This window comes from Sesamum indicum, linkage group LG6, assembly GCF_026168435.1.
Source record: "Sesamum indicum cultivar Baizhima isolate 11 linkage group LG6, ASM2616843v1, whole genome shotgun sequence".
NCBI classification, from domain to species: Eukaryota; Viridiplantae; Streptophyta; class Magnoliopsida; order Lamiales; family Pedaliaceae; genus Sesamum; species Sesamum indicum.
The window spans coordinates 22338846-22353203 of NC_142662.1; the positions used below are offsets into that span (position 1 = coordinate 22338846).

Consider the following 14358-nt stretch of genomic DNA (forward strand, 5'->3'; position numbering starts at 1 on the left):
GTCCTGGTCATTTAAGGTGATAGCAAAAATTAATTGGCGCACGACTTGAAAATATCAACTCCTATAAGTTATAGGACTGATAGAGATTTGGTTTGGAAAATTGTAATTTTAGTCCTGGTCACTTAAGGTGATGGCGAAAACCAATTAGCGCACAACTTGAAAATATCAACCCCTATAGTATTATATGTAAATTTTTAAATAATTCTTGTACATATCCAATTCTATATAAGAGATACAAAGTATATATAAAGCGACAACACTCTTTTGGTATCTCATTTAATTTTAGTATTTTATTTTTTATTAATGTGGTGATAGGAATGGCTTGAATGCTTACGGGTGTGGCATCCATGGGTCGTGCATAATACGAATCCTGCTTTCATCCTCGATTCTCCACCTGAGCCCTGCCTGTAACAATGGTTTCACCCACAACAGAGACCACCAAGTGAAAGAGGTTTGACCTTTCCCTTCCACAAGTGAGAATGAAGGGGCTGGAAAATACTTATCATGAAGCACATGGTACAATAGGCTATTAGTGTCCACCACAAGCCTCCACGCCTGCTTGCACAACATAGCCATATCAAATTCCTTTACGCTCCTAAAGTCGAGCCCCATAAATGCTTCCCCTTGCACAAGGTTTTCCAAGCCACCTAATGAATCTTTCTTTCACTATCCCGATGCCAGAAAGAATTAGCTGTCATACTCTCAATCTCATTCAACAACGTATGTGGGATCTTAAAATAGCTCATGACATAGGAAGGGATTGCTTGGATTACCAACTTGATAACCACACTTCGGACAGCTTGAGACAATTTCTTCGACTTCCAGCTCTGTGTTGGAATATCTTCTTCTTCAATGACTGCTGTGATTATGGATGTGGATGCTCATTTGCAGACTGCAGTTGCTGAAGGTGCTGGAGTTGCTTCAGACCTTCTTGATCAAGGATGACGTTGTCTTGAGCTTGCAACAAACGTGTTTCTATATTGCGTTTTTTGCTTAGTTAGTTGGGCATTGTACAGTCATCCTCCAGCCATTTATTCGCCTTTGTATTGGTCCACATCATCTGAAATGGTTGTTGTGGATTAGTTAGATTTTTGGAGGCTCTGTTATTTAAAACAGTCGTCTTCTTCCTCTGTTTTCATATCTGTAACTACATTCTGGTGAATAGAGAAGAATTCATGGCTGTTTCCATTTTTCTCTCTCAATCAATTATGTTTTCTGTTTGGTACTTCCACACTCTGGAGCTTCTGCTATATATATTATATCCTTGATTCCATTGAAGACATCCTGCTTACATTTACCGACTATAGATGGAAGCCCTAGGTATTTTTCATGTTTAGGTACGATCGCCACCCTCAATATCCAGCCGAGCTCCTGACATTCCAAATTCTAGCATATTCTTATTGAAGACCATGGCCGACTTTTGAAGATTAATCTTCAACCCCAATCCCACCTCAAACCTCCTCAACAGCTCATGTACACACATGAACTCCTCCCTCGTGGCTCGACAAAAAATCAAATTATCATCCGCAAATAACAGATGGGATACTCGTGGGCCATCTGGGCTAACAGAGAAGCCCGTAATGTGTCCATCATGTTCCTCTTGTTGCACCATACAACTAAATGTTTTAGCTTAACACGGAAAGAGATAAGGGGAGAGGGGGTTTCCTTGACGGATTCCCCTCTCCGACTTCAAAAAACCAAATGAAACTCCACTCAGCATAAATGAATATGACATACTAGAAACACATGTCATAATCAAGTCAACCAAATGTTTAGGAAACCTTGTGTAAGCAACACTCGTTCAAGAAAGATCCATTTCACGCGGTTGTAGACTTTACTGATATCTAGCTTCAAGGACACATGACCTAAGTGTATCCCAATATTTATGAGCTGGATAATGATAGTTCATAAGCTATAAGCATGTTATTGGTAATCAACCTGCTGGGGATGAAGGCCAATTGGGATAATTAAACAAATAAATGTGGTAAGCATCATGAATTCGATAATGTATTTACAAAAACATGTTGTTATTTTATTTTGGGATAATTGCACACTCCTCCCTTGAGATTTTTGGTATAATTGCACATAGACCTCATGTGATTTGAAATACTCCTAAAGTTTGCTTTATATAACAAATAGATCCCTCAATTAGTAAAAAAATATTGAATTTGTTGATATCAATAAAAAAAATAAATGATAACCCTCAATTTACTTATCATTAACTTATTGTAGGAAGGGTGATTTTATCATAAAATATTTATTTGATATGAAATAAAATAATAATAATTCAATTAAAAATATTATGCTTAATTACACTAAACTTTAAGAGTGACAACATAATTATCCCTTTTATTTTTTATTCAAAAACAATTTATTTCATACATATAATGCAAGTTAATATAGTTACTCTACACTCCTCAATCTTAATAATATGGTATAAATATTAAATATTAAGGGCAAAAGTGAAAAGATAAAATATTTAAATTTTTTTTATTTTTTGAACTAGGATAAAATATGTAAACGTGCTACAACACATATTAGTATTTAGCGCTAGCACGATTTTTCCTTTTCCTTTTTTTAAATTAAAGAGGTGGTAACTGAGAGCGAATCGAACCCTAATCCCAATTAAAAAACCCTAGCCGTCACCCTTATAAGCTTCTTCATCTGTCAGTCCTAAGCTTATTGCAGCTGCGGCGACAACAATGGGTAAACTTTTCTTCTCTTTCCGCCAAACCCTCATCCCCATTAGTGCTTCAGCATACATATTCTATGTAGATTTTGAATCGTTGTTTGATTTGGTGGGGTATTCGCCCACGCAGGTGCCTACACATACGTGTCGGAGCTATGGAAGAAGAAACAGTCCGATGTAATGCGGTTCTTGCTTCGGGTTCGCTGCTGGGAGTACCGTCAGCTTCCCGCTGTTGTACGTGTAACCCACTCCACCCGCCCCGACAAGGCCCGACGCCTCGGCTACAAGGCCAAGCAGGTATATTTACTACATTTCTGAAAGTTCTGATTATTCTGTTTTTTGACTCGTTTGTTCATGATGACTGTGTTAATTTAACAATCTTTAGAGGTAAAGAATGAGTAATTTGTAGATATCTGTAGAAAATGTTATTGTTTTCGATGTATGATTCGGAACGGCTTTATTGTTGTAGTTGAGAAAGTGGGTTCATTTGATAATAGACTGGGTTCAATCTAAGTGGTTTAGCGCGTGGTTTAATCTAGACAATTAAGTTTGTTCGCACTTATTTTCGGTTGAACTTCTATTTATTAAACTTGGTTTTGGGTTTAAACATGCAATCAATCATATTGCAAGTGCACAATATTGAGTCGCAATGAAGACTAAGTAGCTCGCTTTTGCCATATATTCGGCTAGACACAATGGATGATGCCCTACACGTTGAATACAATATTATATATTTGTTGGAACATTCTTTCTCTACTACTCTCTTCAAAAAACATTTAGCCAGTTTTTTTAAAAAGGTATATATTTTTCCAGTGGAAAAATAAAGAAGTTCAACCCTGAGACAAAATTGATGTCGATTAATTGCCAAAAGTTTGCAATTCATGAACATGCGTTAGTAAGTGTTGAAGGAATAGAAAACACTTGCGATTTACCTATCTCCTAAAATTATCCAGATAACTTTTCATGAGTGATTTTGCATGTGTGATGCAATAGTTAGTGATATGAGTGTGTTTATATATACCAAACATTTATGGTAGAAATAATAAATTCTTAACTAATAGAAATTTTCGAAATGTTTTTTCTTAAAGTACCACTAGTTGCATTTGTCTGCATCCGTTTCTTGTTTTCCAGAGTTTGTCTGAATATATGTACTTTTGTGTAAGACTGCGGCAGATCTGTAATCTATAGTGTCATATCTGCTTTTTCTGTTTATCAAGATACAAGTTTAATTTTGATTCCATATTCATCTATCTTTTTTTATTACTTTTCCTTTCTCTCTTTTTGTCGCTATTTGTGTTCTGTTTTTTCATGATTAGTGATTCAATTCTACCTTTCAGGGCTATGTGATCTACCGAGTTCGTGTTCGACGTGGTGGAAGGAAGAGGCCAGTTCCCAAAGGTATTGTGTATGGTAAGCCCACTAACCAGGGTGTTACTCAGCTGAAATTCCAGCGCAGCAAACGGTCAGTTGCAGAGGAACGTGCGGGCAGGAAACTTGGTGGCCTTAGAGTCCTGAATTCTTACTGGATTAATGAGGTTAGCATTCAGATGTCTTCACATTGTCAAGTTATATCTCTGTTTCATTTTATTATGGCCAATTCTTGTTTCAAATGGATTAAATGAGGGTTCTGGGATCCTGAAAATGTAATGGATGCAGGAAATAGGCTTCAATAACTGATAGACAACTTGAATATATGTTTTTTAATGATTAACTGGTTGGTTAAAACTCTTCAATTACCTATGTAATAAGAAAAAAGACCCATGTGGTTTTTTTGGGAAATTGAGTTTGTGCTTGATGATTCTCCTGAATTAGTAGATTTACAGACAATCAGGGAATTTGCTGGAAGGATGCAAAAGGAGTTATTAATCTCTGTTTAACTATTAACTTGACCATATTCGTGTCATACTTATCTCTGGAAAACCGCAACTGTGCGTCTACATTGCAGGATTCAACTTACAAGTACTTCGAAGTAATATTGATTGATCCTGCCCATACTACTATCCGTAATGACCCAAGGATCAACTGGATTTGCAATCCGGTCCACAAACACAGGGAGCTCCGAGGACTTACCTCAGCTGGAAAGAAGTACAGGGGTCTCCGAGGAAAGGGCCACTTGCACCACAAAGCACGTCCTTCGAGACGGGCCACCTGGAAGAGGAACCAGACACTGTCCCTTCGTCGCTATCGCTGATCTACTTGAAGTTTTTTGGTGTTCTTATCATAAACTTAGATCTTATGTCCGTCTCCTAGGAGTTTTCGGCCTCTTTACAAGAAGCTTAGTGTTTTTTTGGACTTACTACATTTGCTGAGTTCAGGTGCATCATGTGCTTGTTACTCTGTTACAGTGTTGATGAAAATTGAATTTTGTGATTGATGTGCGAACTCTTTTCGAGTCTTTTGACATTCGGATTTGCTGTTGTTCGTTGAGTTACTTTTTTGCTCTTTGCCTGAATTGTCAGTTGTTTCATTAACTTTTTAGGAAAGTGCGATTTACTTTCTTCACCCATTCTTTAAAAATGTGCAGTTTAAAAAATAATTAACTAGACTATTGTCTTTTATGATATGGCTGTAGATAGGGAAAAGTATGTTTTGCTTGCACTTGGTAGTTTTGGGAACAGGCTATCGGATGTATGCAGAATCATTATTGTGTTTGGTTTTGTTCTGAAATTGGTTAAAATACACTTAATGTTTGTCTGTTTTTTTTTTTTACACTTTATTTGTGTGGTATTTTATCTTGAATTTTTATATAAATACGATTAAATGTGGCACACTTATGTGTGTGCACAATGATTTAAATTTAAAAAAAAATATTATTATTTTAAAAATATATTAATTAAATTAATGAATATTAAAAAGTACAAAAAATGAGAGAAGAAAAAGAGATGTGGAAGTTGAGAAAAGAGAAGTTAAAAAAGATTGTGAAAAATAGAAAGTTGAAAAAAGAAAAAAAAGTAAATATTAAAAAAAATAAAAATTGACATATCAAAATTAAATAAGATAACAAATGGGTGCTATCACTTTATATATAGTATAGAAAGATATAATTTGACAATAAATAGTGACATTTGTCTCTCAAAACATAACATTAAACATATAACACTTATATATATATATAAAAGAGACATAATATAACAATGAACAGTACAACACTTATTTTAAATTATCTCGAAAAATAAATCTACACATATATATTTATTTTTTTATTTTTCTCTTTCTATCTTACAAAACACAACAAAATATTTAAAAAATGAATCCAAACTTTTCAATATCATTTTAACTAGTGATGGTAGTGGGACGAGTTTAGGACAGGTCTGACCAGACTATAGACCCCCCTCCCCCCCACCCCACCCCACCCCACCCCGCAAAGTGGGGTTTTGAGCTATGACTTTTAAATTTTAAATCTTTTTTTAACTACAAATGACTGTATTGTTATTTTAGATAACAACTACTAATTAGAGTTGAATAATTTAAACTAATTATTTAATTAGACTTAAATATATTCATAATTCAATTTGACGTGGACGCAGCGATTTGACGTGGACGCAGTGTGTGCCTTGCACACAATGCTACAAGCAAAATGCCCCACTTTTCAACCCCACAAAAACCACAACTTATAGAACTGTCTCATGCACATCCCAACAATGCCAATCACTCGGACCAGATAGTTCATCCTGCGATAAATCAAATAGTTGTCTCTACCAAGTTAGTTATGGGGACAGTTCCTACAGCAATGGTGACTTAGCTGTGGAAACGTTCACTTTTGATTCTTCCACTTCCAAAGAAAGTGTGGTATTCCCTAAGATTGTGTTTGGTTGCGGGCATAACAACGACGGGACTTTCAACGAGACGGGCTCCGGGATCGTTGGCCTTGGTGGTGGCGCCGTCTCAATAGTGAGACAACTAGAGACGACCATCGGTGGAAAATTCTCATACTGCCTCACGACCATGGATTCGAAATCTTCTAGCAAGATTAGTTTTGGACTTAATGCTATCGTGACGGGGCCTAACGTCTCGTCTACCCCTCTAGTACAGAAATCCCCCGATACGTTCTATTATCTCACATTAGAGGGTGTTAGTGTTGGGAATGAGGCTTTGGCATACAATTACATTCCCAACTCCAATTCCAAGGCATCAGTCGAAGAAGGCAACATAATCATCGACTCTGGAACAACATTGACGTTCCTTCCTAGTTCCCTTTATGAAGGATTGGAATCCGCATTGGAGAAATCGATTAGTGGTAGTCGTGTGTCTGATCCTCAAGGATTGTTTGGGTTGTGTTATGAGTTACCTAGCAATGGAGAATTCAATGCCCCACCTATAATAGCACATTTCACAGGAGCGGATGTTGAATTGACACAAGAAAGCATTTTTATAGAGGTAGAGAAGGGGGTGGTATGTCTGACTTTTATGCCCTCACAAGATCTGGCCATTTTTGGTAACTTACATCAGATGAATTTTCTGATTGGATATGATCTTGAAAATCAGAAGGTGGACTTCTTGCCAACTGATTGCAGCAAGACCCAATGAAGAATTTCTCATCTTTATTAGGTTTTGTCTCTCCTAATGCTGTTTAATGGTTGATTTCTCATTTAGTTCATGATCATGTAATATTCGTTTTATATATGCTTCTCAATGATTGGCTGGTCTATGGACCAACTTGACAATGTATCCAAGTTTGTTTTGTGTGATTAATGAAAATATTTGTTATGTCTGATTTTTCTGTCTGATTGGCTTCTTTCTTTCTTTTTTTTTCCCCCTTAATGTACACCTGTAGAGGCTCTGAGGATGAAATTTTTCTTTTTTTTTTAATGTTTATTTTGGGAATTTTGGTTGCAATTTTTTTGCATTTTTCTTTAGTTTTTGTGAATTTTATATGTGAATTTCTAGCTAATTTGTGAAATTTTGATGAAATATGCCTAAGTCTGATTGGGATTAATTGAATTTTAGGGAATTTTAGGGAATTAATTGAATTGGGATTAATATATTATATGAATCTAGTAACATAGAAATATCTATATCTATATATCTAAATAATGGTTGATCAAAATTAAGTTAATTTTGATGGAATACTAATTTTTGATAATTTTGAATTTTTTAAATGTCAAGAAAAATTTTGTTGGTTAGAATTTAGAAACATCATTCTACTTAAATATATTACATATTTATTTTGTATTTATTCAAAATTTTATATCTAATATTATAAAAAAAATTTAAATTATAAATAAAATCTTAATTAGAAACATCACCTATTTAAATATTTTGATATTTTGTTTTAAATCTCAAGAAAAAATCTTATTTGTTAGAAATATTATTTATTTTAAAAATATTAAAAATTTATTTTGTATTTATCTTAAATAATTACCTAATGATATTTTAAACATATAAAATATATTATTTTGTACTTATCCAAAATCTAATCTCAAATATTATAAATAATTTAATTTTTATTTATCTTAAATATTTACCTAATGATCATGGTCTCTAAGAAACATGATTTATTTTAAGTATTATATATTTAATTTATAATCCAAAATCTTATCTTGACAATTATAATCAAATTGTTTAATTATTATGACAAAATTTTGTTGGTTAGAAACATCATCTATTTTAAATATATCAAATATTTATATTTTATTTATCCAAAATCTTATTTTCAAGATTACGATACTAATTTAATTCCGATTTGTCTTCAATAATCACCTAAGAATCATGGTCTCTGTCATATTGTATTTAAATAGAAGGGAACATATTGTTGTTAAGAGACCGCAAAATTTAGTGGATCTTTTGCTATATCGCCTGCAAAAGCAATAAAATACATATTTCTAGTTCTAAAAGTACTATTACACAAAAAAGAAGTCGTGATTAATTTAATTCAAATGACATTGAAATCAATTTATGACATTGATGTCGCAATTAGAGATAGGGTTAGGAGAGAGTATTTGCTAAAAGGTGCTTATCAATGAATGATACCAAATTTTCAAAAAAAAAAAATAATAATAAGAAAATGAATAGACGCGATTTAGAGCTGCGTGGTTGAAAAGCAATGATTGGTTGGAGTATATACCTTTTAAAACAACCAGGAAAAAGTGCAAATCATGGGGGTGATACTTTTTCAAAGATTGGCTTTAGCAATTAGAAGAGGGCAACCGATGCCTTTAAAGAACATGTTGGTGGGGTTGATAGTGGTCACGATTATGCAAGACAATAAGTAGAGAATTTTATGAACCAAAGACAGAGTGTATCTCATGTATTTTTTTATCTTGTGTCCAAAAGTCGGAGAAAGTTTATCGAACTCGAGTTATAGCCGTTTTACATGTGAGACTTTTATATATTGATGCAAGGCCTTGCTTTTCGTGGTCATGATGCGTCAGTCACCTCCAAAATATGAAAAATTTTCTGGAGATATTTAATTGTTATGGGAAGAGGGTTTGATGATGTTCAAAGAGTAGTTAATAAAAATGCACCAGAAAATAATCAAATGACTTCTTCACAGATACAAAAGATTTGTTGAGAGCTTGTGGAATAAAAACAATGTCAAATATTATTAGTGAGAGTAGAGATATTTATTTATTATTTTTCGTGTTGATATAGGAGCGATGACTATGAACGTGAGGTTTGTGAATAAAAAAGGACAAGTTATTGAAAGATTTCTTGGTGTGGATCATGCTAGCGATACTTTATCTCCTTCTATAATAGCTCTAGACGGTATGTTTGCACGCTATCGTTCATCTATTTCTAGATTAAGAGGCAAGGATATGATGGTACCTTAAATATGAGAGGCCAATTTCATGGTCTGAAAACACTAATTGAAAAGGAAAATCCATTACTTTGCCCACTAGTGCAATTTGTGGTTGTTTCTGTTGTAAAAAATATTTTGGTTGTTTGTGACCTTTTCAATTATATTATTATGATTGTGAATATTGTGGGTGCTTCATGTAAAAGAAGAGATGTATTGCTTCAAAATCATCATCAGAAGATTGTAGACAAATTTAAAAAGCGTGAGATTTTTTCAAGAAGAGGCAAACATCAAGAGACTAATTTTGCTAGGCCAAGTGATACGCGTTGGGGTTCTCATCATATAACTCTAGTTCGTGTTTTGTATGTGCGTTTAGTTTTAGAAATATTGAGAAAATATCATGTCTTGACTCGAGAACTTTATTTGCCAAATTTGACCGTCAAATGCTCATTTGTTTTGCTAAAATTTATCCTGATGATTTCTCTTTTAATTGTTTTATTGAAAAACCTGCTCGAAACATATATTTTTTATGTGAGTAAAGTTATGAGTTTTTTATTGTTTGTGTTGTAACTTTGGATTAAAATTACATGTTAAATCCATATATTAGAAGTAAGGAATTGAGATATCCAACATAGGAATATGATGGGAAATAAAGAAACCTTGATATGAATATAAGGTGTGTGTGAGGTGAGTATGTTACACTCGTATTTCCTTGATATGTATATAGGAAGTTTATAATCAAAATAAACTTTTAATATTAAGTTCAAGTTCAAGTTGTGTGTGAAATGTTATGGAGACTAGAGTGAACATGGAGTTGTTTCACACAAGCATCGTCACTGCCCTCTCGCCCAACAGATGGTTAAATTTTTTTAAACTATTTTTTGATTTTAGCTGTTAAGTTTGAATGCCATTATTAGCAAATTTGAGACAGCCCTGCTATTTCAAATTGTGTGAAGGCTGCATTAAGAGGTTGTTTAATCGGTAACTGCTCGCCATGCCGGTAAAAAATTGGTGATGGTTCCCATTTTGAACATAAAACTAAAACACAAAAAACATAAAATTATCGAGATGCACAAGAGGAAGTTGCTAAGAATTTTTAAATATTTTTTAAGTTTTATCATTATTTTATAAATATTATGCTAATTATTTTGATATTCTACAGGAGGCAGCATTCAATCGGCCGCACTAGCATATGGAGCTAATTTCCAGATGCTACAAAAAGAAGGTGGACGGTGGTTGCGATATGCGATGACCGAGCACCAACTGTGGCTGGCTGCAGTTGGGGCCAAGAACAAGGGTCGTGTATTCGGCTTTGGTTTTAAGGCCCACGCGACAGCCCGTCGAACCTACACATCACCATCACCACCCTATCGCCACCGCCACTGCTACAAACAAACCCTGCAATGGAGGACCGCATCGACCTGCTGGAGTCGGTGATGGTCGACATGATGGCGATGATAGAAGAAATAGGGGCAGCTCCTTCACTGCGGGACCATCACAGTCGCTGGCCTCCACTACCACCCCAGCCCCAACCGAGCCTCCGATAGACCTCCCGTCCACGAACGAGGAGGATATGGACATGGAGGAATTAGATTAGGCTTTTTTTTTTTTAAAAAAAATGTAATTAAACAATATTTTTTAATAATTTAATATTTTTTATTAATTATTTATATTTTATAATGTTTATTACATTCCATTATTTTATTTTTTCAATTTTAAAAAATTAAATAAAATAATTGTTACAATATATAAATTAAATTATTTATTAAAATTTATTACATATATAAATATGACTGTTCCAAACATGTACACAATTACTAAATAAATTTCAAAAAGTATTCCTAAATTGCCTAAGACCATTCCTAAATGAATGTCAAATATAATATCTAGTATCATAAACATACAATTTAAAAGACCGTGCTAAATATATCCTCTTCATAAATACAATGAATTCCAAAATTTTATCAACAGTATTAGAAGGACCGTTTCAACTACGTTTCACAAAAGTATTTTTAAATTATCAAGACCGTTCCTAAATGTATGCCAAATACAATCTCCAATTCATAAGGATACAGTTCCTAAGATCGTGCCTAAATATATCCCCATCTTAAATACCATGAGTTCCAAAACTCTTTCACAAGTAGTATTAGGACTGTTCCTAAATTCATACTGAATTATTCCGTCGAACCGTTATTAATTTTATTCAAACCTTTTCAATAAAATAAATTATATTCTCATATTCAATTGTAATATTAGGAATGGTCAAGCACTCTGTATTACTATACCCGTGCCTATTTTTGCACAATTTTCTGTAAATCATTCCTAAATTTTTGTAACGCTGTCTTCGGCGACGGAATACAAATTGTTCATAAACAGTTCCTAGTACCGGTTCAAATTAATTATCCTATTCTGAACCGTTCCAAATGTTAAAAAACTCGTTCCTAAGCCCGTGCCAAATTTAGCATTTTTTTGTAGTGAGAGGCTAACAAGATAGACTCATTGTTAGACAAACGTTAAAATCAGGGGAGTATTTGTAATTCTTTAATCAATAATGAATTATTTATATTCATAACAAATCTCAGGAGATGTGATTATAATCTTTGGGTGGAGGTTTGGAATTGTCAACTTTACCCTTACTGTATTTTTTTTTTTTTTATAAAAAATCTGACGAGATGGATGGACTAATTAATTTTAAAAATTGTAAAAATTATCCATTTAATCCATAAAAAAATTAAAAAATTAAGTAAAATTAAATTCATAATCCACAAGGGAATTTTAATCAATTCAACACAAAAATAAATAAAAATACTGAGAAAATATTTATAATTATATCAAACTTGTGAAGAGTTGGTTTTAATTTATCTTACTTTTTTCACAAACCCTTTAGCTCAAAATCAGCTTGTTATAAGGAAGATATTATGACTAAGGACGATTGAGATACCGAAGGTGATATCACAAATCTCATGAATCAACTTCACATGCAACAACATGTCATAAAGTACATATCCTAGTCATTTTTCTAGCAAACCAACATGGAGTGTGTGAACCCTCTCCTTCTTACCTACCCTTTATATAGATCTAAGCTTGCTAAGCATACACAACACAAAGAGCGAGAGCGAGCAATGGCAACCTCAACAATCGGTTTCACGATATACCTAACCCTAGTTTCTACAATTGTCATCGCCTTCACAATTACTGTAGTATCCGCACAATGCGAAGGAGACCTCCAAGGTCTTATTGAACAATGTGCGAGATATGTTCAAAAGTCGGGGCCCCAAGAAACCCCGTCTCAAAAATGTTGTAATGTTGTAAAAACTGTCAATGTTCCATGTATGTGCGAGATCATCCCTCCTGAGGTCGAAAGAATAGTCAGCATGGAGAAAGCGGTGTTTGTTGTAGCATCTTGTGGCAAACCATTACCACATGGAACCAAATGTGGGGGTAAGAAACAATTAACCCAAAAGCCTAAATATCTTTTTTTATAGGAGAGGTAATTTGCTATAATTATTTTTCTTCAGGGATATTTGTTCATTTCACATATCATAGGGATAATATGCATTTAACCCTATATATATATATATGACTTGTTCATACCTTCTCCATCATAATCTTACCTATTGTTTTCTTACAAACTTATATCATTAGAAAAGGAATTACAATTTTTAGGTTACTCATTACTTTAGTCATGCAAGAAAAAGTTTTGCATTTTACACTTTGGGGGGATTTTGTCGTGTAATTTAAATATTTCCCTCATTGAGAATATAATTGACCAGAATTTATTAAAATGATTAGAAAAGTGTACGTGATCATCTCAATTAGGTGCACTTTTCATACTCTCGTCGTACGTATTTTTGCAAATTTGCTTACTTATAACTTTTATTGATTCTCATACGTTGCAGATTATACCGTTCCATGAAGCTAGAAATCGTTGTGGAATAATGCGTCGATGCTCAAAATTAGTCGATGTTTAATATCGAAAATAAGAGTATTAATTTGCAGATTATGAATTTCTGTATCATGATGTACGTATGGTTTTCTAATGAAGAAGGGTGATTGTATTTTACAAATATTTGTGTTTATTGGATTTAATTTGATTAATCTCACTTCATTCCACATTCTGATTTTGTAATTATTTTGGAAATACTACAAGAAAATGACTCACTACATAGTCACGAAGAACATTTGATTTGAGCTAGTTAGTAATAGCATGTAAAATTTTCGATTTCGTTGATAAATTTATTAGGGAGTAAATTTTTGTTGTTAAATTCATTACTAAGTAAATTTTTTATATTAAATAATTTAGATTAGGAACGAGAATTTAATTGCTAATTAGCTTGATGCTAATTTTTTTTTTTTTTTTTTGGTTTGTATTGACCAATTTTCTGGTAGTGAAATGGAAATTTGGAAGCCGAAATTGTAATTTTGCAATTAATGGTTTGCAGTCGCTAGTTTGTGTAAATTTATTTAATTAACTATGTATACTTTTACGGACAAATAAAAGAAAAAAACATGTGATTAACAATTAGTTTCATTATCTTGTCTTATACGACTCCGTCTTGGCACATTAAAGGAATTTGACGTCTTTGAGAATCTTGGAGCTTGTTGTTTTGTACGTACTTGTGATCAGTCCATCTTATTAGAATAACCAACTTCAGAGTCCAAGAATTCTAGTAAGCCATTATCGTCTTCTATTTTTATAATTAGAGTTTCATTTACTCGACTGAAATATCAATATAAGTGTTTAACGAATCATTTCAATAAATATTTATTACTGTCAAAATTTAAATATTTTTTATATTAATACATCTGCAGTTGTTTATTCCAGAAACGACTTCAGTTTATTAAAAAAAAAAAATTCTTCAAATAACTCCAAAATTAACGAATTCAACATACTTATTTATTTTTATATATGTATGTAAAATTGATTAGTTAT

General features: G+C 33.2%; 3 protein-coding genes and 1 pseudogene across 3 annotated transcripts; 3 read left to right on the plus strand and 1 right to left on the minus strand.

Annotated features, from left to right (window-relative positions):
- Positions 1-330: 330 nt before the first annotated feature.
- LOC148787913 (uncharacterized) lies at positions 331-1612 on the minus strand. Its single transcript, XM_088881438.1, has 3 exons — positions 1342-1612; positions 774-859; positions 331-660 (listed from the first exon to the last, which is right to left on the minus strand). Exons 1-3 carry the CDS (start codon positions 1610-1612, stop codon positions 331-333), a joined length of 687 nt encoding a protein of 228 aa, XP_088737564.1.
- Positions 1613-2567: 955 nt separating this feature from the next.
- LOC105163832 (large ribosomal subunit protein eL15) lies at positions 2568-5092 on the plus strand. Its single transcript, XM_011082323.3, has 4 exons — positions 2568-2706; positions 2820-2986; positions 4027-4224; positions 4635-5092. Exons 1-4 carry the CDS (start codon positions 2703-2705, stop codon positions 4878-4880), a joined length of 615 nt encoding a protein of 204 aa, XP_011080625.1. The 5' UTR covers positions 2568-2702; the 3' UTR covers positions 4881-5092.
- Positions 5093-5251: 159 nt separating this feature from the next.
- LOC105163970 (aspartic proteinase CDR1 pseudogene) lies at positions 5252-7216 on the plus strand (annotated as a pseudogene).
- Positions 7217-12504: 5288 nt separating this feature from the next.
- On the plus strand, positions 12505-13492 carry LOC105163831 (uncharacterized). Its single transcript, XM_011082322.3, has 2 exons — positions 12505-12866; positions 13325-13492. Exons 1-2 carry the CDS (start codon positions 12548-12550, stop codon positions 13339-13341), a joined length of 336 nt encoding a protein of 111 aa, XP_011080624.1. The 5' UTR covers positions 12505-12547; the 3' UTR covers positions 13342-13492.
- Positions 13493-14358: the final 866 nt, after the last annotated feature.

What these genes read in the sequence shown, in the direction of transcription:
- LOC148787913 (XM_088881438.1), bottom strand. Translation starts at nt 1,612, where the DNA reads ATGGTGCAACAAGAGGAACATGATGGACACATTACGGGCTTCTCTGTT. An exon ending in GGATATTGAGGGTGGCGATC is followed by an intron (nt 860 to 1,341) that starts GTACCTAAACAT and finishes CCATAATCACAG; the next exon opens with CAGTCATTGAAGAAGAAGAT. An exon ending in GAAGTGTGGTTATCAAGTTG is followed by an intron (nt 661 to 773) that starts GTAATCCAAGCA and finishes GGATAGTGAAAG; the next exon opens with AAAGATTCATTAGGTGGCTT.
- LOC105163832 (XM_011082323.3), top strand. An exon ending in TCGGCTACAAGGCCAAGCAG is followed by an intron (nt 2,987 to 4,026) that starts GTATATTTACTA and finishes TCTACCTTTCAG; the next exon opens with GGCTATGTGATCTACCGAGT. An exon ending in ATTCTTACTGGATTAATGAG is followed by an intron (nt 4,225 to 4,634) that starts GTTAGCATTCAG and finishes TCTACATTGCAG; the next exon opens with GATTCAACTTACAAGTACTT.
- LOC105163831 (XM_011082322.3), top strand. Translation starts at nt 12,548, where the DNA reads ATGGCAACCTCAACAATCGGTTTCACGATATACCTAACCCTAGTTTCT.